Genomic DNA, 27,107 nt, shown 5'->3' with positions numbered 1-27,107 from the left:
TATGAGTGTTAGGGCATGGTGTGGATATTATTACGTTAGTATTAGAAGCGATGGTGTGGATTAGATGAGTCTTAGGGCATGCTGTGGATATTATTACATTAGTATTAGAAACAATGGTGTGGACTAGATCAGTGATAAGGCATGGTGTGGATATTATTACATTAGTATTGGAAGCGATGTTGTGGACTAGATCAGTGATAGGGCATGGTGTGGGTATTATTACATTAGTATTGGAAGCGATGGTGTGGATTAGATCAGTGTTAGGACATGGTGTGGATATTATTATGTTAGTATTAGAAGCGATGGTGTGGATTAGATGAGTGTTATGGCATGTTGTGGATATTAATACATTAGTATTAAAAATGATGGTATGGACTAGATCAGTGATAGGGCATGGTGTGGATATTATTACTTTCGTATTAGAAGCAATGGTGGGGACAAGATCAGTGATAGTGCAAGGTGTGGATATTATTACATTAGTATTGGAAGAGATGGTGTGGATTAGATGAGTGATAGGGCATGGTGTGGATATTATTACATTAGTATTGGAAGAGATGGTGTGGATTAGATGAGTGATAGGGCATGGTGTGGATATTATTACATTAGTATTAGAAGCGATGGTGTGCATTAGATCAGTGATAGGTCATGGTGTGGATATTATTACATTAGTATTAGAAGGGATGGTGTGGATTAGATGAGTGGGAGGGCATGGTGTGGATATCACAACATTAGTATTAGAAGCGATGGTGTGGATTAGATCAGTGTAAGGGCATGGTGTGGATATTATTACATTAGTATTAGAAGCGATGGTGTGCATTAGATCAGTGATAGGGCATGGTGTGGACATTATTACATTAGTATTAGAAGGGATGGTGTGGATTAGATGAGTGGTAGGGCATGGTGTGGATATTATTACATTAGTATTGGAAGCGATGGTGTGCATTAGATCAGTGATAGGGCATGGTGTGGATATTATTACATTAGTATTAGAAGCGATGGTGTGGATTAGATGAGTGTTAGGGCATGGTGTGGATATTATTACATTAGTATTGGAAGCGATGCTGTGGATTAGATGAGTGTTAGGGCATGGTGTGGATATTATAACATTAGTATTAGAAGCGATGGTGTGCATTAGATCAGTGATAGGGCATGATGTGGATATTATTACGTTAGTATTAGAAGCGATGGTGTGCATTAGATCAGTGATAGGGCATGGTGTGGATATTATTACATTAGTATTAAAAGGGATGGTGTGGATTAGATGAGTGGTAGGGCATGGTGTGGATATTATTACATTACTATTGGAAGTGATGGTGTGGATTAGATCAGTGTTAGGGCATGGTGTGGATATTATTACAGTAGTATTGGAAGCAATGGTGTGGACTAGATCAGTGATAGGGCATGATGTGGATATTACTACATTAGTATTGGAAGTGATGGTGTGGATTAGATCAGTGATAGCGCATGGTGTGGATATTATTACATTAGTATTGGAAGCGATGGTGTGCATTAGATCAGTGATAGTGCATGGTGTGGACATGATTACATTAGTATTGGAAGCGATGGTGTGGACTAGATCAGTGATAGGGCATGATGTGGATATTACTACATTAGTATTGGAAGCGATGGTGTTGATTAGATCAATGATAGGGCATGTTGTGCATATTATTACATTAGCATTGGAAGCGATGGTGTGGACTAGATCAGTGATAGGGCATGATGTGGATATTATTACATTAGTATTGGAAGCGATGGTGTGGACTAGATCAGTGATAGGGCATGGTGTGGATATTATTACATTACTATTGGAAGCGATGGTGTGGATTAGATCAGTGTTAGGGCATGGTGTGGATATTATTACGTTAGTATTAGAAGTGATGGTGTGGATTAGATGAGTGATAGGGCATGCTGTGGATATTATTACATTAGTATTAGAAACAATGGTGTGGACTAGATCAGTGATAAGGCATGGTGTGGATATTATTACATTAGTATTGGAAGCGATGGTGTGGACTAGATCAGTGATAGGGCATGGTGTGGGTATTATTACATTAGTATTGGAAGCGATGGTGTGGATTAGATCAGTGTTAGGGGGCATGGTGTGGATATTATTACGTTAGTATTAGAAGCGATGGTGTGGATTAGATGAGTGTTATGGCATGCTGTGGATATTATTACATTAGTATTGGAAGCGATGGTGTGGACTAGATCAGTGATAGGGCATGGCGTGGATATTATTACATTAGTATTGGAAGCGATGGTGTGGATTAGATGAGTGTTAGGGCATGGTGTGGATATTATTACATTAGTATTGGAAGCGATGGTGTTGATTAGATCAGTGATAGCGCAAGGTGTGGATATTATTACATTTGTATTGGAAGTGATGGTGTGGATTAGATCAGTGACAGGTCATGGTGTGGATATTATTACATTAGTATTAGAAGGGATGGTGTGGATTAGATGAGTGGGAGGGCATGGTGTGGATATTACTTCATTAGTATTAGAAGCGATGGTGTTGATTAAATCAGTGATAGCGCATGGTGTGGATATTATTACATTAGTATTAGAAGCGATGGTGTGCATTAGATCAGTGATAGGTCATGCTGTGGATATTATTACATTAGTATTAGAAGGGATGGTGTGGATTAGATGAGTGGTATGGCATGGTGTGGATATTATTACATTACTATTGGAAGTGATGGTGTGGATTAGATCAGTGATAGGGCATGTTGTGGATATGATTACATTAGTATTGGAAGCGATGGTGTGGACTAGATCAGTGATAGGGCATGATGTGGATATTATTACATTAGTATTGGAAGCGATGGTGTTGATTAGATCAGTGATAGGGCATGGTGTGGATATCATTACATTAGTATTGGAAGCGATGGTGTGGATTAGATCAGTGTTAGGGCATGGTGTGGATATTATTACGTTAGTATTAGAAGTGATGGTGTGGATTAGATGAGTCTTAGGGCATGCTGTGGATATTATTACATTAGTATTAGAAACAATGGTGTGGACTAGATCAGTGATAAGGCATGGTGTGGATATTATTACATTAGTATTGGAAGCGATGGTGTGGACTAGATCAGTGATAGGGCATGGTGTGGGTAGTATTACATTAGTATTGGAAGTGATGGTGTGGATTAGATCAGTGTTAGGGCATGGTGTGAATATTATTACGTTAGTATTAGAAGCGATGGTGTGGATTAGATGAGTGTTATGGCATGCTGTGGATATTATTACATTAGTATTAGAAATGATGGTATGCACTAGATCAGTGATAGGTCATGGTGTGGATATTATTACTTTAGTATTAGAAGCAATGGTGGGGACAAGATCAGTGATAGGGCATGGTGTGGATATTACTACATTAGTATTGGAAGCGATGGTGTGGACTAGATAAGTGATAGGGCATGATGTGGATATTACTACATTAGTATTGGACGCGATGGTGTGGACTAGATCAGTGATAGGGCATGGCATGGATATTATTACATTAGTATTGGAAGCGATGGTGTGGATTAGATGAGTGTTACGGCATGGTGTGGATATTATTACATTAGTATTAGAAGCGATGGTGTGCATTAGATCAGTGATAGGGCATGATGTGGATATTATTACGTTAGTATTAGAAGCGATGGTGTGCATTAGATCAGTGATAGGGCATGGTGTGGATATTATTACATTAGTATTAGAAGGGATGGTGTGGATTAGATGAGTTGTAGGGCATGGTGTGGATATTATTACATTACTATTGGAAGTGATGGTGTGGATTAGATCAGTGATAGGGCATGTTGTGGATATGATTACATTAGTATTGGAAGCGATGGTGTGGATTAGATGAGTCTTAGGGCCTGGTGTGGATATTATTACATTAGTATTGGAAGCGATGGTGTTGATTAGATCAGTGATAGGGCATGCTGTGGATATTATTACATTAGTATTGGAAGCGATGTTGTGGATTACCTCAGTGTTAGGGCATGGTGTGGATATTATTACGTTAGTATTAGAAGCGATGGTGTGGATTAGATGAGTGTTAGGGCATGGTGTGGATATTATTACATTAGTATTGGAAGCGATGGTGTGGATTAGATCAGTGATAGCGCAAGGTGTGGATATTATTACATTAGTATTGGAGGTTATGGTGTGGATTAGATCAGTGATAGGGCATGGTGTGGGTATTATTACATTAGTAGTAGAAGCGATGGTGTGCATTAGATCGGTGATAGGTCATGGTGTGGATATTATTTCATTAGTATTAGAAGGGATGTTGTGGATTAGATGAGTGGTAGGGCATCGTGTGGATATTATTACATTAGTATTAGAAGGGATGGTGTGGATTAGATGAGTGGTAGGGCATGGTGCGGATATTATTACATTAGTATTAGAAGCAATGCTGTCCGTTAGATTAGTGGTAGGGCATGATGTGGATATTTTTACATTAGTATTAGAAGCGATGGTGTGCATTAGATCAGTGATAGGGCATGGTGTGGATATTATTACATTAGTATTAGAAGGGATGGTGTGGATTAGATGAGTTGTAGGGCATGGTGTGGATATTATTACATTACTATTGGAAGTGATGGTGTGGATTAGATCAGTGATAGGGCATGTTGTGGATATGATTACATTAGTATTGGAAGCGATGGTGTGGATTAGATGAGTGTTAGGGCCTGGTGTGGATATTATTACATTAGTATTGGAAGCGATGGTGTTGATTAGATCAGTGATAGGGCATGGTGTGGATATTATTACATTAGTATTGGAAGCGATGGTGTGGATTACCTCAGTGTTAGGGCATGGTGTGGATATTATTACGTTAGTATTAGAAGCGATGGTGTGGATTAGATGAGTGTTAGGGCATGGTGTGGATATTATTACATTAGTATTGGAAGCGATGGTGTGGATTAGATCAGTGATAGGGCATGGTATGGGTATTATTACATTAGTAGTAGAAGCGATGGTGTGCATTAGATCGGTGATAGGTCATGGTGTGGATATTATTTCATTAGTATTAGAAGGGATGTTGTGGATTAGATGAGTGGTAGGGCATGGTGCGGATATTATTACATTAGTATTAGAAGCAATGCTGTGCGTTACATTAGTGGTAGGGCATGATGTGGATATTTTTACATTAGTATTAGAAGCGATGGTGTGCATTAGATCAGTGATAGGGCATGGTGTGGATATTATTACATTAGTATTAGAAGGGACGGTGTGGATTAGATGAGTGGGAGGGCTTGGTGTGGATATTATTACATTAGTATTGGAAGTGATGGTGTGGATTAGATCAGTGATAGGGCATGGTGTGGATATTATTACATTAGTATTGGAAGCGATGGTGTGGACTAGATCAGTGATAGGGCATGATGTGGATATTACTACATTAGTATTTGAAGCGATGGTGTGGATTAGATCAGTGATAGGGCATGGTGTGGATATTATTACATTAGTATTGGAAGCGATGGTGTGGATTAGATCAGTGATAGGGCATGGTGTGAATATTATTACATTAGTATTGGAAGCGATGGTGTGGACTAGATCAGTGATAGGGCATGGTGTGGATATTATTACATTAGTATTGGAAGCGATGGTGTGGATTACATCAGTGTTAGGGCATGGTGCGAATATTATATGGGTGTTAGGGCACGGTGTGGGTATCATAGTAATGTAGAGCACAGTGTGATTATTATATTAGAGGCCACTGTAAGAATATATATTAGTAGCCACTGTGTCTTGGACGTTGACCATGATACTAGGGTATACTCCAAACAGTGAGATTTGGGGGTTTTATTTTTCTAGATTAATTTCTTCCTCTGCTGAGTACTCTAAAGACTCACTCCTTGGCACTCAGGGCCGTGGACAGGAGCTTTTTACTCACCAATGAAGAACACCAAATTAACATGACCCTCGTGCTGCCCTGAGGAAGTTGAAGCTCCTCGCTGCTTCTGGCACCTCAGCGGGAAGTTGGTTGGGGCGGGATCGCGCGCCCTCTGGTGGAGCCATGGTTCAGCACAGACGCTCTTGCTCACAGTTTCTCGGCGGATGTGCGCCCCCTCCTGGCTGTCCTGAAATACCTATAAAATTCAATATTCAGTTTATTCAGTTTCATAATTTTGGAAATTCAAACCGAAATAAAGGCCACTATATCCATACCTTTCCCATAAATGGTGATGGAAGAATTATTTGGAAGCCATATAGAATGAAGTGACTCTATACACAAATTAAAACACCAAAACCTACTCAAAATAGTCCAGAGACTACAACTTGAAATGCAAAACTATAAATAATCTAAAAGAAAACCTAAGAGACATTGGATTTGGTGTTGAGTTTTAACACACAGCATCAAGTGCCAATTCGTGAAAATACTGAGAACAGACTTTATAAAACTAAATTTTCTACTATGAAAAACCCTATTCAGAGAACAAAAAGACAAGACACACTGTGAGAAGATATTTACAAAATACAAACGTGATTTTAAAAACTGTATTGAAAATACACAAACAACTCTTCAAACGAACACTAAGAAAACTAAAGGCCCAAATAAAACTGGGTAAATATCTGAACAGACATCCAGCCAAATAAAATATATAGATAGCAGGCCAGGTGTGTTGGCTCATGCCTATAACCCCAGCACTTTGGGAGGCTGAGGCGGGTGAGTCACCTGAGGTCAGGAATTTGAGATCAGCCCGGCCAACACAGTGATACCCCCTCTCTACTAAAAATACAAAAAAATTAGCCAGGCACGGTGGTGGGTGCCTGTAATCCCAGCTACTTGGGAGGCTGATGCAAGAGAATTGCTTGAACATCGGAGGTGGAGGTTGCAGTGAGCCAAGATCACGCCACTGCACTCCAGCCTGAGTGACAGAACAAGACTCTATCTCAATAAAAAAAAAACAAAAAAGAAAAAAAAGAAAATATACAGATAGCACATAATCACACAAAAGGATGCTCAATATATCTCATTAGGAGACTGGAAATTAAAATAATGCTGAGATATCACTGCACACCTAGTACAACTGTGGGACTCTTAAAAAAGCTCAACAGTAACAATTGGAGGTTGAAGAACAATAGGTACGGCCATTCATTACTGGCAGAATGCATGAATGGGTACAGCCACTTTGGGAAACAGTTTGACAGTTTTTCCCAAAGATAAACAAGTCTTACCTTACAATCCAACAAATGCACCCCTAAATTGTGTATGTTTAGACAGCTGCTTTGAAAAATTATGTTCAAACAAAAACTAGCATGTAATTATATACGAGCCACTCTACTCATCATGGCCAAAACTTGAAGTAATCAGAACATTCTTCAATAGCTGAATGCATAATCAATTTGAAGTACAACCATGCAATGGAATGCCATTCACCAACAGAAAGGAATGAACTGTCAATCCATGAAAAGAAATGAATGAATCTTGCATCTATGTTGCTAAGTAAAGGGTGGCAGTATGAAGATGCTATACATTATATGACTCCATTCATATGACATTCTGGAAAAAGCACAACCAAAGAGATGATAGTCAGATCAGTGACTGTCTGGGGTGGGGATCTGAAGTATTCTGTATGCTACTTCAGTAGTGGATATCTGACAGTATGCATTTGATAAAACCCACAGAATTTTAATGCACAAAGAACAAATCACAATCTACACAAATTAAATTATTTAGGATGTGGAAGTATCTAAGGACAAAATACAGAGTGCAACCAAGAATCTAACTGTATTACCAATGTATGTTGCAAGTGGTGGGCCAAAGGTGCTGAGCTGGAAATGAGTAGAATCCATAGACTAAAAACAAAATGTACTATATACATGAACAGTGGACTCTATTTTATAAAGTTATTTCCCATAGGGATAATAGTTAATTTTGAAACCACTATATCTGTAAAAAGAAAAATAACCATGATTTTCCTCTATACTATGAACATTCCACTTTTAACAGCAAATTGTGGGGGGGGGGGGTGTTTCCCACACCAACCAATTTTCCAACTCTCTGGAAAACAATTGGGTATCCTGTAATTCAACTGTGACACTGATTACCTGGAGTTAGTATACACCCTACAGGTTAAGGGCTTAGTAACACCAGACTGTCCACAACCTCAGATGCCAATCACAAGTAATGAATCCCCAGTTTACCCAAACTTCTATATGACTTGGCTAGAAACTAGGCATTCCTACACCCCCTCTTCAGGTTTGACAATTTGCTATGATGGCTTATGGAACTAGGAAATACTTACTTATGTTTACCAGTTATTATGGTCTCAATGTGTGTACACCCCCACCCCAAATTCCTATTTTGAAATGTAATCCCCAAAGGGATGGTATTCAGAGATAACCGAGAGGTGATCGGATCATGAGGGTGCTGTCCTCATGAATGAAACCAGTGCCCTTATAAAAGCGTCTAGGAGCCCGTTTCCCCATTCTGCCATGTCACGACATGCTAGAAGGCACTATCTATGATAGATGAGCCCTCACTAGACATCAAATCTGTCAGCCTTGATCTGGAACTTTCCAAATTCCATATTTTAGGAATTTTTATGGAAGCTTCATCATGTAGACATGACAGATTATTAACTCAATTTCCAGTCCCTTCACACCCTCAAAGGATTGCATGTTAAGCTAAAAGTTACAACCTTCTTATCATGGCTTGGTCTTCCTGGTGACCATCCCCATCCTGAAACCATCCAGGAACCCACAGAGTGTCCTTATTAGAACAGAAGCCATTCCTATTATCCAGGAGATTCCAAGAGATTTAGGAACTCTGCGTCAGGAACCAGGGCCAAAGACCAAATATTAGAACACAAGATGCTCCTACTGTTCAGGAAATTGTAATAGTTTTAGGAGCTCTGTACCAGGAACTGCAGACACAGACCAAACATATATTTCTTATTAAGTCCCAACCTGGAATCTTGATCAAGAATGAATTCCTTGTTCCCAATGGTACAAGGGATGAAATAAATGGCAGATAGATAGTAGGAGCCAGGTTCCTCACGATTACAGTGAGAAGTTACAGATAAAAAATAGGGAAGCCTAGAATGATCTCTGTCATAATGAGTCAGAATATATATATACAACATAAGTATAAACTCACATTTAGCTTAACATATACACAGATGGTTCCACATAGAAACCTTTATAATTAAGTGGGTACATATAAGTTAGAAGACACACATATATTTCTTTGCACTGTCAGCTGTAAGTGTCATGATGCAATGACCACATTTAGTGTCCAGATGTAAGTTTTTCATACCATTCTCTAACAAAATAAATCAGGGCTATTAGAAGAAATAGCTGAAACTAGGACTGGGACAGAAAATATATGAGCCAGGGTACTTTTGAAGTAACAGAAATACATTATAAAAAAAACATGAAATTATGTAAAAGGAGCCAGTGGAAAGAGCTACCAATGGCCACAGGTATGAACAAAGAGCAACAAAATACTGTAGAATTAGATAACAACCAAAAGATTAAAGTAACTATCTGTGGATCCATACTGGTATAAATAAATGATTAAACAGATATGCAAATGGGCTGAATAGAAATCTCTTATACAGAAGAATTCCAAATACCTGATATAGACACTCAGCCATCAAGGAGGTGGGGCTAACTCCCCATTCCTTAAGTATGAGCTCTGCATGATGACTTCCTCCAAAAGCATACATACAATATAGACATGGGAAAAAAGTAACTTCACGGTGAAAAACCTGAAAACACTGCCTCAACCAAGTGATAAAAGTTAACATTAATGGTGATAACACATCTTGAGAGCATGAAGTGACTAGACTAGCACTTGCAAACCAAAAATAAAATTCAAAGATCTTTCCCACAACCACCTCTCCACCAGGGGACACCAAAGTTAACCTGGAAGACTGGTTCAGGCTATGATGGGAAAGAGATGGTCAGACATTCCTCAGTATGCCCTCCTCCCTTTTGGAATTCAGGAAAAGCCAATCAGCATTTAACATCAACACGACCTTAAATCTGATAAGAAACATTTACAATCTATTCTCTCTGAAGCCTGCTACCTGGAAGCTTCATCTCCATGATAAAACCTTGGTCTCCATAACCCCTTATCATAACCCAGACACTCCTTTCTATTGATAGTAAGTCTTTCAACAAACTGCCAATCAGAAAAATTTTAAAGGTACCTATAACCTGGAAGCCCCACCCCACCCTAATCCTTTGGGTTGTCCCACCTTTCTGGACCAAACCAATATATATCTTAAATACACTTGATTGATGTCTCCTATCTCCCTAAAATGTATAGAACCAACCTGCACCCCAACGACCTTGGGCACATGTTCTCAGGGTCTCCTGAGGGCTGTGTCATGGGCAATGGTCACTCATATTTGGCTCAGAATACATCTCTTCAAATATTTTAGTCTTTGACTCTTTTTGCGGACACACTACACATCTGCTCTGCTTCCCCCAAACCCCTAAACCCAGGCTGATTATGAGAAAAACCCCAAGTAAACCACAATGGAGGACATTCTACACAATACCTCACCAATCCTTCTAACACTGTGTCAGGTCCTCAGAAGTAAAGTCTGAGAGACTGCCACAGCCAAGAAGAGCCTGACATGATGACTAAATGTCCTATGGGATCTTAGATAGGATCCTGGGAGAGAAAAAGGCAGAACTAAGGGAAACCAAATAAGATGTGAGCTTATTTAATAATATAGTAATATCCAGTCATTAACTATGACAAGAAATGATATAAGATGTTGGTCAGGAGTGGTGGCTCATGCCTGTAATCCCAGCACTTTGGGAGGCTGAGGCGGGCAGATCACCTAAGATCAGGAGTTCAAGACCAGCCTGGCCAACGTGGTGAAACCTCATCTCTACTAAAAATACAAAAATTAGCCGGGCGTGATGGCAGGCGCCTGTAATACCAGCTACTCAGGAGGCTGAGGCAGAAGAATTGCTTGAACCTGGGAGGCGGAGGTTGCAGTGAGCCGAGATCATGCCACTGCACTCCAGCCTGGTTGAGACTCTGTCTGAAAAAAAAAAAAAAAAAAAGATGTTAAACCTATCTGATACATGTTGATATGTTAAAAAGAGGGGAAACTAGGTTGCGTCTACATGGGAAATCTGCATTTTCTTCCCAATTTCTGTGTGAATCTAAAACTAATTTAAAATAAAACCTCTATTTAAAAATTGTAATTTTTTCAGATATCTGCTAAATTATTTCTACTAAAAATTATTAATTGGCAGTAACTACTCCTACTTTTAAAAACAAGAGCATTCATGATACTGCAAAGTAAATTATACAGACTAATACATACTTTCAAAGAAATGCCCCTTTTACATGTTTTATGTTAAGATAACATATATGTGTAAACATGGTCATATCATTTTTCTTATGGTGTAGTTGACTCTCTAAGAAAGCTGGTCATCTTAGAACCAGGGAAAAAAATTCACATTTTGGAGACTATTTCAATTTACGGCTGGATGTTTTCAAAGTATGACTTTGTGAAAAAAAAAAAAAAAGTTCAAATTGATTCCTTGTGACTGGATCACTTATTCTAATGAATGCTTGCCTTTATTTTGTTTCCCAGCATTTCTTTCAGCTACGATACAACAGAAGCAAATATTTGCCACTGGAAAAAATATTCAAAGACACTCTTAGGTTAATCTATAGCTGATGACAGTCAGTCTAGTCTACATAGCAAGCAGCTTCAAGATATGATTATTTAGCTAAGCGGGAAATGGGACGTGACTGCTGCCTCATTCCCACGCCTCTCTGGACCTGATAATTTAGAGGAAGCTCACATTTGCTAGATAAAAATTTTCTTTTCCTTCTCAGTATTAAATATGCTGTCACAATAGAAGAAAGCTTTACTGACTTCTTAAATGATGTGTTGAGACCGGAAACCTAAAATGATAGTTACTGAGAATAGTGCTAAAGCCCTAAGTTTTTAGTCACACCCTCACCTAGGTAGGAACCTAACCAAAAGGGGAGAACTGTTGAACAAATTACGGGAGGTCATTGTTTTGGTCACAACTCCTGCATTAGGCCACACTGAGCAGGCAAAACCAGAATGGAGACACTCACGCTGAATGACACACAACGAAGCTGAAACTTTAAGGAAGTAGATAGATCCCAAAAGAGCTCCCTTTTTCCCTGAAGAGACTCCAGTCTACCTGAGTCAGCATAAAGAAGTCCCCTCTGCTTTAATTCTTACCAAAACAAGTAACTTGAAGTAATCTGATATTAACAAATCAGTTGTTATTTTCTATTGCTCTATTTCCGCCTTACACAACACAGTGTTCTGCTATTGCCCAGAGGGCACTGAGACCAAATAAAAGTTGAAAATGCCACACTGAAAGCAAATAAGTCCTAATAACTCAACTTACAACGATAACAAAGAGTGACACCAATGCCCAAAGTTTTGATCAATATCTCAAAATTGAGAGGCTGACCAAAAGGGAGGAATTCTTACATCAAACAACATTTGGGCTTTAGAAGCCTCCCAAGGAGTCCTTGTAAAGAGTCGCGGCTGGGCACCGTGGCTCACGCCTGTAATCCCGGCACTTTGGGAGGCCGAGACGGGTGGCTCATGAGGTCAGGAAATCGAGACCATCATGGCTTACAAGGTGAAACCCAGTCTCTACTAAAAAAAAAAATACAAAAAAATTAGCGGGACTTGGTGGCGGCAGCCTGCAGTCCCAGCTACTCGGGAGGCCGGGACAGGAGAATGGCATGAACCCGGGAGGCGGAGCTTGCTGTGAGCTGAGATCGCGCCACTGCACTCCAGAGCGAGACTCCGCCTAAAAAAAAAAAAAGAAGAAGAAGAAGAAGAAGAAGAATCGCAACCTAATTTACTATAGAAACAAACTGAAAACCTGACTTGGGAATGTATCATTGTAACAAATAGCGGCGGTTCAGCCAATCACATCAGCCGAGTGTCAGTCAATGGCCGGCAGCCAGCTGTTCAAAACAAGTTCCAAGAAGGCAAATCCGGGCTGTAACCAGGTCTGTAACCAATCCAGCCACCTCTATACCTCACTTCTGTTTTCTGTATGTCACTTTTTTTCTCTGGCTATAAATTTAACCTGCACATATTGTGTGGCAGATCATTCTGAACCATTTTTGGTCTGGACTGCTGCCTGATTCTAGAACCACAAAAAAAAAGCCAATTAAGATCTGCAAACGCACATTTGTTGTAATTTTGTATTTTAACAGTTGTGCCCTACAAAAGACATTAAGCTGAAATTAATCAAAAATCATTTACGGTCATGATTAGGTCATAAAAAATTGTCAAACATAACAATTCTTCAAAAAAAGCTAAAAAGTATTTTTTAAAAATATTGTTGATGGAAAAAAGAGTGCAAAAGTAGGTAGGAATATTATGTACAAAACTAAAAACAGAGGAGAAATTAAAAGTCAAATAATTGCATCAAACTGGAAACCTAGAAAAAATGGGTGATTTCCTAGTAAAAATACACATTAACAAAATGGGCACTGAAATAAGGCAACTATGAATATACCAATTAGCATAGAAAAGCTAAGAAAGGTCCTTAAAGATCTCCCAGTGGAAAAAGGCCCCAGGACCATCTGGGTCCATAGCTTAGTGTAAGCTGACTTAACTAAATGTGATTTTACACTCATGCATTGCATACATATGATGGTGGTCCCATGAGATAAAAATGGAGCTGAAAAATTCCTTCCTGGCCATCTTGTCATAAGCTCATGGCTCAAAGCATTACCTTTTCTCTGTTTTGATACCATGAAAGGAAAATAAATCTCAGGACCCCCAAATCACTAAGCCAAGGGAAAAGTCAAGCTGGGAGCTCGGTCAGGCAAACCTGCCCTCATTCTATTCCTAAGATAGCTACAAAGATAAAAAGCTACATACCTCACTCACAATTTGCCCACAAAGAATTTCCTTTTGGACAAAGGACAGACAGCACTCAAAGTCATCCCTCACCTGAGACAGATGCATATCTGATTGCTTCCTCTGCCCTATTATTTATGTAAAAATGCAGATTCATTGAGCCAGACTAAATTGTGTATTCAGTGGAAGGCTGATCAAGGATTCAAAAGAATGCAACCTTTTGTCTCCAACCTACTTCTGACCTGGAAGCACCCCCACTTCCTGCTTCCAGTTGTCCCGCCTTACTGGGCCAAATGACTGTATATCTTACACGTCTCATCTATCCCTAAAATGTACAAAAGCAAGCTCTACCCTGGCCACCTTGGACACATGTCGTCAGGACCTCCTGAGGCTGTGTCAAGGGTGTGTCCTTAATCTTGGCAAAATAAGCTTTCTAAATTGACTGAGACCTGTCTCAGATATTCTGGGATCACAATCTACAATCACCATGGTGTTATAGTTGACTGCAGCATTCAGTACAGAGACATGCTGTACAGGTTCGTAGCCTGGGAGCAATAGGCTATACTATGTAACTTAGGTGTGGAGTGGGCTACACCATTTAAGTTTTATAAGGACACTCTACAGTGTTCACACAAAGATGAAATCACCTAAGGATAGATTTCTCAGAAAGTATAACATCGTTACGAGATGCCTGAGTGTACTTTAAATGGTCAAAGCCTAGGAGAAAAAAAGAAACTTAACTCTTGTTATGGGTTAATAACAAAGCTTAAGAGAGTTAACATAGTTCATCTAACCTAAGATGCCAATAATTAAAAAACATTATTTTATGCACCATCACAAATAGGTTGCCAATTAAACCGACTTTCTGAATAACACACAAATGTGAATTTACTTCTATTAATGCCAGGAAAGTAAAATGAAAAATAAATTATGGTTTTGACATGTTAAAGCAAATAAGGCGGGGGTTAGCCTGAGGCCTTCCCTAAGCAAACAGAAACCGAACTTGGAGGCATTTGAACTGACTTAAAAAAATTAACAAACCAACCACAGTCAATGCCAAAAAGCTCAGCAGCCAGTTGGCTGTATGACTAGGGACGCTGAGGGAACCATTCCCATAACAGGCGGTCGCCTAGCTGGAGCCACTGAGGAGCCTCACTTAGGGGCCACCCTAAGAGCTCAAAGCCCCAAGCCGATTTCCGTTCTGGTGCTTCCTGCGTGATTCATGAACCATTCCTTCGCTGAAATAAACTCCGCTTAAATTTATTTTACCTAAAATCCTTTTAACAGACAAAGTCCAGTATTTACACTTAAAATACGGTTGTGAAAACTCACATCTACATCTGCTCTTCAATATTTTTCAAGTACTTTAACACTCTAAGAAAAACGAGCCACTGGAGCGCAAATAAAAGCAAGTCGTGGGGTGCGCGTCTCCCTGGGGCTCTCCATGTTGCCCTCAGGGTTTCTCCCTTCTCTGTCCCGGATCCACCCCAAACAAACCCATATTGGTCAAAAATTAAAAAATGAAACAACTCAGGTATGCTGTAATAATGAATAACAAAGCCACTTAATGATGGGCCACTTTGTAAAATAAAATAAATACAACTTGAGAAAGTGGAGCGCGAGGCAGCGCGGCCTCCTCAACGCTGAGCCGGGACAGAAAGCTTTTTCCTCACCTTTCCTCGGGCAGCCTCGGGGACCATGAAGCCACAGCTTCCCCAGTCGTTCCTGAGGAGCTGAAGAGAAGGAGGCTGGGTCGTCCCTGGCCACGGTCCCCAGGTGTTCCTATAGAGCCAGCGGCGTCTCCCGAGTGGGTCCTGAGGAGGAGGAGGCTGGGTCCTCTCAGGTGTCCCTGTAGGGATGGAGGCGTCTCCTGCGTAGGTCCTGAGGAGGCGGCTCGGCTCCGCCCCCTGGAGCCGCAGGGCGTCTGTGCCGGAACCCGGGCGCCTCTTGAGGTTCTGTGAGGCGGCATCGCGCCCCCTGACGGCCGTCGCAGGCGGTGCAGGATGCTCAGGTGCTCGCGGTCGAGCTGTGGCCTCGCCCCTCCGGTGAATCTCCGAAGTTCACTGTTCTGACAATTACTTGCCATGACTTTTGAAAAACCAGCTGAGGCCGGGCGCGGTGGCTGACGCCTGTAATCCCAGCACTTTGGGAGGTCGAGGCGGGTGGATCGCGAGGTCAGCAGATCGAGACCATCCTGGCTAACACGGTGAAACCCCGTCTCTACAAAAAAATAAATAAATAAAAAATTAGCCGGGAGTGGTGGCGGGCGCCTATAGTTCCAGTTACTCGGGAGGCTGAGGCAGGAGAATCGCTTGAACCCGGGAGGGGGAGGTTTCAGGGAGCCTCCTCTAAACAGAAAAGACCGACCCCCAGTCAGTGTTTTATTTTCCCTGATGACCGCAGGCCATGAACTTATGGAACAATAACGTAATTAGGCTCTTGGACCCAGGGAAGTAGCTCCATGCCACCTGCCCTCATTTGCTGAACATTTTGGTTTCTCGGATCTGCTACTCAGTTTCCAGTCTCTTCCTCCCTGCCAATGCTGCCAGCGTGCCTCTTCTGCAAGCAGCAACCGCCTTCCACCTTCCATTCTCTACTCTTTAGCCATCATCTGGCTGGACTTTTCAGAACGGACTGCAAAGGAGAATAAACTGGCTGAGTCTGAGGGTGCACTCACGTGCAAAGTTGCAAGCTTTAATGTACCCATCTTGGCAGATTTTGGCTCCTTAGAGTTCTTTCTCATTTGGGGATCTCATGTGCCCTCTCATGAGGTGGGCTCGCTGACTGTCTGCGCTGGTGGCATCTGGCAGCACCTTGTCAAGTGCACCTAGGTAAGAACCTGGCTGCACCTGATGCTTAGCCAAATGGGGAGCCCACAGTTCTGTGTATCAGGTGATGTTTAATCTCTGGAGGTTAATGAACGTGAGGGAGCGATACTGTCTGGGACTGTCCACATATTGCGTCTGAGTCACTGAAGGAAAAGAATGTAGGGTCTGTTTGCTGGGACTGGACACCTCCATAATCACATGCTCCGTGAAATGCAGGCAGGAGATCTCGCTTTCTACCTCTGGGATGGGAGTGTGCAGTTTCAGAGTGAGACTAGCTCACACAACTGACTATTTGGGAAAGAGAAATGAAATCAGATGCAGCAATTTAATATCCACTAAGATGATATCTTAATCACAAACACTCTTCTGGTTTTTAGAAATGTGAATGTTATTTACACTAGGTTAAAAAACCTGAATATCCAACAGCATGACACCGACTAAAGAAATACTGGCGCACTCTGGAACCTTGCACACCACTTATTGGCATGGGAACAATGGGAACACGCCTATGCAAAGATGTGCATGGAAATTAGAAGAATGCAACACTGTAGAACAGATGTGACTAGGCGCATGATCAAGAGCACACAAGACCAAGCCTGCCTCTGCACACACAAGACCGCGCCTGAGTCTGCACCACGTGACGGGACCATTGTGGAGCAAGCCTGGGAGATTCTGATGTAGGCAGCAGAGGCGTCACTTAGGGACCAGACTTCCGTGGGAAACCACCATCTCCTTCCAACCCAGATGCACTTCGTGGGAAACGCGAGCAGATGAAGGTCATGTAGGAGACGAAAGAACTCGCTCCCCAAGCCCACAGGCCTTTGTCCTCCACCCATGGACTGAAGCATCTTGTTAGATGACGGCCGCCCGCAGCCAGGGCCGGCGGAGAACCTGCCATGGAGCAGAGGTCCGTAAAGAACTGCTGACTGTCACTGTCCCTACTTGGGGGCCACTGGGGGATCTGATGCATCTCACTACCCTTTGTAAAGGAATTATTGAAAATGTCAGCCCTCTAACAAGGCATAGGTTGATTAGTTACAGGATTTAACATTTCTATTTTAAAAGGCAGCATTGAAGAATGTCTTTACAAAGGCTGTACAAAGCCTGCCATATTCTTTGTCACACAGATTGACTCATGTGCAATGCAGCCATTTGATGAAACACTGGCATTTACCAGATGTAAACTTATTAGCAGACGACAACTAGAAATAGTGTGCTGGATGTGCCCGTTTATTTATATGAATATAACCATCTCTCTAGATGCATCGAAAGATACACAACATGAGATCCACTTTATTTCTACAAGTTTATGATCAGGTGGTCAGGACAGGGAAAGAAGAGGAAAAAACTTTAAATCATGGACCTTTATTCTTAGACACCTTTATCCTACATACACAAGGGACATGCATGGTTGAAATAACGGAAACAAGGTGGATAAAAGTGAAAGTAACTTAAACTACTTTACCCAGGAATGCCCAATTCAGGTGCTGCAGAGAAGAGCATGAGAACCGGGTGTCTTCAGGACAGGTGTGCATCTGGGAGCAGAGTGGGCATTCATCAGCAGGGAGGAGCAAGGCCTGGGTCGGGGGACACTGGGGCTGCTGTCCCAGAGGCTGGCAGTGTAGCCCTGAACCCCCAAGACTTCACTGAGTCTCCCCTCAACCACCTAAACCAGAATAAACTGATGTAGCAGGACTCCTCAAACACTGTGCAGGGTCTCCATGTCCTCGATGGCCCCCGATGAGCCACAGTACCCTCAGGTCCTGGTGAAGGAGCTGGTGCTGCCTCCTGCCTTTCCCCACATGGGGTCCTGCAGCTCATCCCACACAGCCTCAGATTCCCTCTACAGAACCTGCCCACAGATGTCTTCCGAGACCGGCAATACTGGGAGGCCTGTGGCCCAGACCCAGGAGGAACCAGCTGAGAAGCTCCGTGGAGGTATCGCTGATGGTGTAACCAGAATGAAAATGCCCACTTCTGTTCTGCTCCCTGAGAACAACTGTCAAGCCAGCATGAGTTTCCAGTTGGAACTTTTCCTTTTCTCACCATGTTTGTCGCTGTTTTAATGGACATTGCCTGGCTATTAAATCCCCCGATGAACTCACTTTGAAAATTATCTATTGCACTGGGCACCCTTTCAGGAATCACTGAGTGTTAATTTTCTCAGTCTGAGTGATAATTTATGAGTCAAACAAGGACAGATCTGAAGCCAGAGGCTGCTCCTGTTGGGAAATCCCTGAGGATGATGTTCCGGGGAAGCGTCCAGCCTTGGGAGTCCCGTGGAACTGAGCCAGCCCAGGTCATGAAGGGAGCTGGTGCCAGACACTGACTGGGGACCTGCTGGCCTCTGGGCAGACCGCTCTGTCCCTGCACTTGGCCTGCCGGGTATCCCTGTGCAGTCATACCAAGTCCTGTGCTCAGAAGGGCCTCAGAGTAGTTTAAAGTTCTGCTGCCGCCCCTGGAAGCTCATGATTTTGAACAACAACAACAACAAAAAAAAACCCATGTTTTCCACTCGGCCCCACACATTATGTGGCCTGTGCAGCTGTCAGGCTGTGGCCACAGTGCTGGCATCTCTCACACAATGAAGGCTGCTGGAGTCCTGGCTGACTTGTTTTGACTCTTTTGTGAGGCCCACACCTAAGCTAAACACTCACGTGCCCCCACGCTGACTCCCCACACTCTAAAGCATGAATCTGCCCCTTCAGCTGGGAGAGGGTCCTCGTGTCATCTGGGTTTTCGGAGAGAAGGTCAAGGGAGCCTGGATTCTAGTTCTTCAGTAATCAAGAGTAAGGGTCTTACCTGTTCACAGGTCCCTGTGGCTGCTTTACAGAAAGCAGGAAGTGGCCACTTCAGCCACACGGCTGCATTTCCAGCTCAGTCCAGGCAGAGCTGCACCCTGCCTTGCACCTCTGCAGATCCTGAGGGGAGTCCTTAACTGAGCCAGGGCGAGTCCTGGGGGCACTCTGCCCCTGTGGACACTGCCCCTGGGCAGGCCCTGAATCTCCTCTGCTCCCACACTCTAGAGTTCAACAGGTCTCAGGGGCTCTGCCTGAGGACTGCCCTTCAACCAGGTATTCGTAATTTCCCCAAGACCCAGGCTTGCTGAGTCACTCAGTTACCTGAATGCCTTTTTCACAAAGGGATGACTGTGCTGCTCCGTCTTCCTTCTTTTTTGTTTGCGAGGCCACAGGGAAATCTGGATCCTCTGGTGAAAAAGCAAATCCAGTTTCTTCTTCTTCTTCTTCTTCTTCTTCTTCTTTCTTCTTTCTTCTTTCTTCTTTCTTCTTTCTTCCTTCCTCTTCCGCTGCCGCTGCCGCTGCCGCTGCCGCTGCCGCTGCCGCTGCCGCTGCCGCTGCCGCTGCCGCTGCTGCTGCCGGTTCTTGTAAATGTCCTCACTTGGTTTCTGGGCAGCAACTTCCTTGACTTGCCTGGGGAGCGGATCTGAGCTGCATTTACCAGGCCATGCCCAGGGGAAGTGATCAGTGTGGGACCGTGAAGCTGGATTTCCCCAGGAGCTCCCTCCAAGCTTCTGGGATGATGATAAGACTCGGGATGAACCAAGGATCTCGAACCATGGGACAATGTGAAGTCTAGACCCAGTGGAGGAAGAGAAAGGCTACGGGAAGGGCAGGCTTCACTTTACTGAGCATCCGCTACCTGCCACACAGTTTCACGTGACTTATTCTGTGTGTTTCTCACAGCACCCTTGAGAAATAGAGACTACGATCACATCTTTTACATAAAAGAAAACCACCATCCAGGGAGGCGAAGTCCCTTGCTCACAGACTGTCATGTGGGAAGCTCTCTGGATGCAATGATGTCCTCCAGTTGCAGTACCAGGCAAGCTGTCCCAGAGTTCATGGAGCGGAAAGGCTTGAGAAGCAACTGAGGATGCTTGAATCACAGGTTTATAAAATCCATTCGTAAAACACAGCAAGCAGCTGAGGGAAGGAGATGGGAGGGCCGTATGACCTGATTCCTGTGCTGTCAACATTCATCGGTTCTCTTCTTTCTCTGCTAGTCAACCTCACCCCCTCAGGTGTGACCACGAGGACCAGAGCCGAGGTCTGGGCAAGAGTGCTCACAGCTGAAGGGCTTATGACACACACCAGCTCAATGGGACAGACATGGGACAAGTGTGCCTGATCATGGTGGAGTTGCCAAGAAGCAGCTGTCGCACTGCCATGGGTTCTACGTGTTTCTTGGGCAGAGGACGCATGCGACCAGAATGGGCACCAGGAATGGTGGTGAACGAAGGCCCCATGGTTCTGCATGTTTAGGTGTCTCTTGTATAAAGGCACATTGTGAATTGAACATTTAGTGCCCAGGAGCCTCATGCATATTAAGTATCTCTTGGCCCTTGTGTCTCTTCCTTCCCACATGTAACATACCTGTTCTCTGTAACTATCTATTCTGAACGTATCTAAAAACCATGTCTTGCCTGTGTTATACAAACCACATGCATACTCACGTTCTCTGATGTAGCTGAATGTTTCCTAAGGCCAGGGCACATTTCAGGGTCACATAGAGTGGAGAGAGGGACCAAAATAGCCTTGCTCTGTTTGACTCCCAGCCGAGATGTCTGCTGGGCAGCACTGCCTCTGTAGGCTCTAATGGGGGAAGGGAGCTCAAGGGAGCCTCTGGGGCTGGGCAGGCTACCAGAGAGTGTGGACATTTGGGTGGACCCTGACGGAGGACTTGGGTTTCCTTGGGAGGAAATGTCAGGAAGGGCATCTGGGGCTGAGAGCACTGTGTGAGCAACAGAAGGAAGGAAACTGTGGCTGGTTGGGAAGGGATGGTATGGGGGACAGGGTGAGACTTCTGGCCCTGGGTGCTCAGATGAAGACCTGGGGTTGCCTAGTGGCTGGAAACACACACCAGCTGTGGCAACTTGACCTCTGGGATGTGAGTGTGCAGGCAGCTGCTGAGAACGGCTGTGGATTTGGAGATGTGGCTACAGGGAATGGGCAATGGATTCATCTGGGAATTCTGCAGGCAGTGGCCCATAGAGGAAACAGCCTGGAAATGAGACTGCAGATACGTGCTAAAGAGGCTGGAGGAACAGTGACCCCAGTACAAGTTTATGGATCTTATCCACAATCTAAAGAAATGGAGGCCAAATGGCTTTTGAAATTCTAAGATACATGCAGAGGAAGAGTAATGCTTCATGGGAGAGCCAGACTCTTACTGGCAGTGACGCTACACAGTAGAGCTCTGTTCCTCCTGCCCATGTCTGTGGTTGGGGCTGGGGTAGTGCACAAACATGACGCTGATGAGGCCCAAGCATTGTTGGAAAAGAATTCAGCAGCTGCCACAAGAATCTTGAATCCGTGGGTGAAGACCTTGACTTTCTCTGGGACCAATGTGGTCAAGAACAAAGTAAAATCATGACAACAAACACTGTTCAGTTTTCCAAATATAGGCTATTTTAAATACTGTACATTTACCCTCAAAGACTGACATAACTTAGAATAACTTTTATAACAGCAAGGATGAGAACTAAAACTTAAATTGTAAATAGAATTTTATTTATAAAAACAAAGTTAGCTTCAAATATTTTATGAACTAGTAGAATTTTAACCTTTTGTCACATTTCCCAACAAAGTAAATAATTCTTTTTTCACTTCTAGTCTGTCAGAAGAAAAGTCTTAGCTGAAATGGCCAGAAACTCTGACGCACACTCCGGAGGCTGCTTCCGGGGCACCTCGGCACGGCCGCTTTTCCATCCCGGCCCTCACTTGATGCGGTCCAGCAGGGTTGAAATTGTTTGACATGCTTGTTCCCAGTGTGGTAAAGAAATAGCACTTGAATGTAAATTTAATTTCCTCAGCAAGGCCATTTTTATTTTTTTTTAATTTCTGCAGAAAGGGTACACTCACCAGCAGTTTTGCCACAAGAGTATACTGAGCAAAGGAGACAGGGTCATTTATAACCTGACGCATCCACCCTACTGCTGTGTCCAGTTTCCAGTGGCTGGAATGGGACCTCACATTCTGTATTTGTCCCGATTGGCTAGCAACTTAGAACTTTTTTAGAGAGGAAAAGGCAGAGGAGAACAAAGGAAGGAGGAAGTAACTTGTGGAATGCTGAAAAAAGTAAAAACACCTTCGAATAAAGAAGAGGAACAGGCAATGACCTAAAGCTTGCTTGGACTAGTATAAGCATGCCAGGGCAAATATTTAGGCTAAATTGTGGGAGCTAAGAACATAAAGTACATTGATTTCTTTATTAGGGCTAGCAGATATTTAAGAATGTTAGCACAGGTCTTTGAATAAATTTTGCTTCTAAGAGAAGTTACTATTTATTTCTAATGAGATGGGAAGGAAAGTCTTTGAAGAGGAAACTCTACTTTTTACAGAAGTAGGAACTTAGACTTACAGTTTGCACATTGACAAACTTGTTTTCCTTCCGTACACGAGGGGTTTATGATCCTCTGTTGCAACTGATTTGTCTTATGTAACTTCAAGAGTTACTCATCAACCTACTTACTATTCTGGACTTTTCGGGAAATGGCAATTTGCCTATTTAGTGGGAGGGATACTGAGACTGCACTTTTTCTTACCCCAAGAAGTGCACAGTGTCATTGCAATGTCAACATCAGGGAGATCTCAGCCAGTGTGAAATAATTAGATCATCCACTCAAAATTCTTAGTTACATCTTTTTAATATTTTCTTCACACTTCTTAAAAGCAGCTTAACAAGAATTGCATTAGTCAGGGTTTTCCAGAGAAACAGAAAAGAGAGGAGGAGATGTCCAGAATTGTCTCGTGTGATTACAGAGGCTAGAATCCAAGGAAGAGTGGCTTGAGTCCAGGGGCAGAATTCCCTCTTCCCCTAGGAGGTCAGTATTTCTTCCTTTAAGGCCTTCAACTGATTGGATGAGACCCACCCACATTATGGAGCATAATCTGCTTTACTAAAAGTATACTGGCTTAAATGCTAATTTCATCTGAAAAATACCACAGAATAATGTTGACCAAGTACTGGGAGAGGCCTTTTCCTTCATCTTTTGGTAAACTGCAATCCCTGGGTATATTCACATTTGAAACTCAAATGTGGGCATTGGCTACTGCAGGCCTTTCCCGGCTCAATGGAGTGCAGACAGGGGAGGCACAGGAGTGACTCCACTGTGTGAAGAGAAGACTGATGAGGGCCCGTGTGGCACCTCAGGTAGGGTCTGCACTGTCTGGACTATGGTCAGGCCCCTGCCTGAGCCAGCCCTGCTCTCCAGTGTCCCCAAGGAATCCCTGAAACTAGCATCTCATGGAGGAGATAGACGATGCAGGAGGTCCCCTGTGCCCAGAACAAATGGTACAACAAGGCCCCTCTGTTCCCCAAACTGGTCTCAGCAAACTTTCCCCACAGCTTGGATCTGGGCAGGTCACAGGGCCCAAACCTCATGACCAGCAGTGCTGGACCAGGGGGCTAGAAGGGCAGGTGGAGCTCTCTGACGACATTGTGGAGAGGAGGGGTGCCAGGCAAGGGGTGTCCAGGCAGGGGGTGTCCAGGATACTGTCCTGAGAGCCTCTCCAGGGACAGGTGCCCTTAGGGGCAGAGAAAAAGGCAACCGGGGAGACCAGAGGAGTCTGATGCAGATAAGGAGGGGCTCTGTCCAGTGATGTTTCTCCACAATGAGCTCTCCCGAGGACAAGCAGCCTGCTTTATAGGCTAACCCCATTGCACAGTGAGAAGACGAAGACTTCGGAACTCAGTTCCCTAGAACCTCTTCTCTCCCTGCATAGTCCGGCCCTATTGGTCCCTTCTGGTCTTGAAGGTCTTTAATGGAAACAAACCGCAAGGCCAAGGCCAGACCTGCCTGCCCTTCATGCCCATCTCCACGCAGCAGTTGAGTGTGGACTCTGCCTCCCCTGTCCCCCGAACAGTGAGTCCCCACCAGCCCCTCCAGGGACACAGTGCCAGCTCTGCAGCCCTCCCATCCCTCTGTCCATTCTTCTGCAGGCAGGATGGGCACTGTGGCTGGAGGAAGGCTCCTGATCCACTGCTTTGGGGGAATCTCTGATTTAGCACTCCACAGGGAACCCAACAGAGATCCAAAGCTGAGTACTGATTCAGAGAAAGAACATTTCTGCTAAGCTTAGGGCCTCAGGGAGGACAGATAATTATCTAAACTTGACAGAACAATCAATTTTCTGGGTCTGAAGTTTACAAACAAAATCCCTCTCCTTTGAAGGCAGATTAGCCGTGGAAACACCTTCTACATTGCCTGCCTAAATGGTTTGTCTCTGCAATCAATCTCTCTATTCTTTAAAACAGAATTAGGACAATTTGCATAATTGTTTCTTGTCTCAGAGAAATCTTACGGGGAGGCTGTCTCCAGATAACCAGCAGCCTGGGCTCCAGGCTGGGTTGTTTCCTGATGCCAAATCCACAGGCAGCCTTGCCGTAAGGCTCCAGGTTCTAGAGCCAAAGGCTCTAGGTCAGAGGCTCCACCTGGGACCCCTGCGCCCTCCCTGCCAGGGCGGCAGAGGGAGCCACATCCCTGAAAGCCTCTGGCTTAGGGACCTCAGAATTCCCACCTCTGATAAGGTAATGAAATGAGCCAAAGTTGGTAAAAATCTGTGAACAAACTGGCCTACAGTGGCTAAAACCAGAGGGAGAAAAATAAGGTGATAAACCCCCAAAACCAGCCATCCTGGGAAGTTTCAAGGGGCTGCATAGGGTTCTACATAGGGTTCAGTGCATGTCACAGGCCCAGCAACCACATCTGCAGCCCCCAGGACCTAATCCCCTTCTACATAGGGTTCAGTGCATGTTAGCAAACCCTGGGCTCGATTCCTGCCTAGTCCCTGCCAGATGTCCCATGCCCACCTCATTAAGAGAATGAGGCCACACAATCACACCCAGGCCATCGTGGTGATGGAGTGGCTGGGGTCCAACTTGCACACCCTTCATTGCTGGTTCAGAGCCAGCGGTCTGACCACATTCCTACCCCGAGAGGGACTTTGGGGACATTGTCCACCAGGGTTCACTGACCCCTTTTAAAGTTCCAGAAACATGGCCAGCTGGTCCCCTAGAAGTTTGGTACATGGGATAAGCCAAGGCTTGTCTTCAGGAACAGGTTTTCCACCACGTCGATGCCCAAGGCCCACGGCATCCCCAAGTTTGCGTGAAGCCTGCCTGCCATGTCCACAGCCCATGCCGAGCCCTCCTGGAGCCACTGGAATGCTTGTTCCTGGGCATGTGATAAGCCCAGACAGCTTCCGCCTTGCAGGACAACTGTGTGCATCTGGCAGCAGTAGCCAGAGGGCCCATGGAAGATGGAGGTGAAACCAGATGCTGTGAGAACACTATTAGTCAAAACTGCATACTATAGAAATGCTTTAAAAAGCAGCAGGAGATGTGAAGACACAAATGAACAAGCGCATAGTGACACATGGCTGTCAGAACACAGGAAAGAATCCACACTGCTTCCCCCCTTTACCTAGAAAAGGAGAGTTCTAGGCCACCTCCTCCCTCGGCATACTCCTCATCCTCCTCCTCCTCCGCCGTGGCGTCCTGATATTGCTGATATTCAGGCACCAGGTCGTTCATGTTGCTCTCGGCCTCGGTGAATTCCATCTCATCCATGCCCTCGCCTGTGTACCAGTGGAGGAAGGCCTTGCGCCTGAACATTGCTGTAAACTGCTCTGAGACACACGTGAAGAGTTCCTGGATGGCTGTATTATTCCCAATGAAGGTGGCCGACATTTTTAGCCCCCGGGGTGGGATGTCACAGACGGCTGTTTTTACGTTGTCAGGGAACCAGTCAGCAAAGTAGCTGCTGTTCTTATCTTGAATGTTGAACATCTGTTCATCCACCTCCCTCATGGGCATGCGACCCCTGAAAATGGCAGCCGCCGTTAGGTAGCGGCCGTGATGGGGGTCACAGGCAGCCATCATGTTCTTAGCATCAAACATCTGCTGGGTAAGCTCAGCCACAGTCAAGGCCCGGTACTGCTGGCTGCCCCGGCTGGTCAGTGGGGCAAAGCCGGGCATGAAGAAATGCAGCCGGGGAAACGGAACCATGTTCACGGCCAGCTTCCGCAGGTCAGCATTCAGCTGGCCCGGGAAGCGCAGGCACATGGTGACCCCACTCATGGTAGCAGACACCAGGTGGTTCAGGTCACCATAGGTGGGTGTGGGCAGTTTTAGGGTCTTGGAACATATGTCATATAGCGCTTCGTTGTCTATACAGAAGGTCTCATCCGTGTTTTCCATGAGCTGGTGGACTGAGAGGGTGGCGTTGTAGGGCTCCACCACGGTGTCTGACACCTTGGGCGAGGGCAGGACGCTCAATGTGTTTATGATCCTGTCTGGGTACTCCTCCCGGATCTTACTAATGAGAAGGGTACCCATCCCAGACCCAGTCCCCCCACCCAGGGAGTGGGTCAGCTGGAAACCCTGCAGGCAGTCACAGCTCTCAGCCTCCTGA

General features: G+C 44.3%; 2 protein-coding genes across 2 annotated transcripts in view; both read right to left on the bottom strand.

The window, feature by feature from the left end:
* LOC117980851 (fibrous sheath CABYR-binding protein-like) overlaps window positions 1-19,933 on the bottom strand; it is an 85,978-nt gene extending 66,045 nt beyond the window's left edge. Inside the window, exons 1-2 of the mRNA XM_063601717.1 lie at window positions 15,518-19,933; window positions 5,888-6,083 (exon numbers count right to left, since the gene is read on the bottom strand). The gene's annotated coding sequence lies outside the window, so the exon portion shown is untranslated. The remainder of the gene's footprint in view (window positions 1-5,887; window positions 6,084-15,517) is intronic.
* Window positions 19,934-22,181: 2,248 nt separating this feature from the next.
* The window catches only part of LOC117977588 (tubulin beta-8 chain-like), a 122,121-nt gene continuing 117,195 nt past the window's right edge, over window positions 22,182-27,107 (bottom strand). Inside the window, 1 exon segment of the mRNA XM_055106589.1 lies at window positions 22,182-27,105. Coding sequence (XP_054962564.1) covers window positions 26,114-27,105 — 992 coding nt within the window. The 3' untranslated portion in view covers window positions 22,182-26,113.

This window comes from Pan paniscus, chromosome X (genome assembly GCF_029289425.2).
Source record: "Pan paniscus chromosome X, NHGRI_mPanPan1-v2.0_pri, whole genome shotgun sequence".
In the NCBI taxonomy this organism is placed as follows: domain Eukaryota; kingdom Metazoa; phylum Chordata; class Mammalia; order Primates; family Hominidae; genus Pan; species Pan paniscus.
Note: the sequence above shows the minus strand (reverse complement) of the source record. Positions and strands in the feature narration are given on the sequence as shown.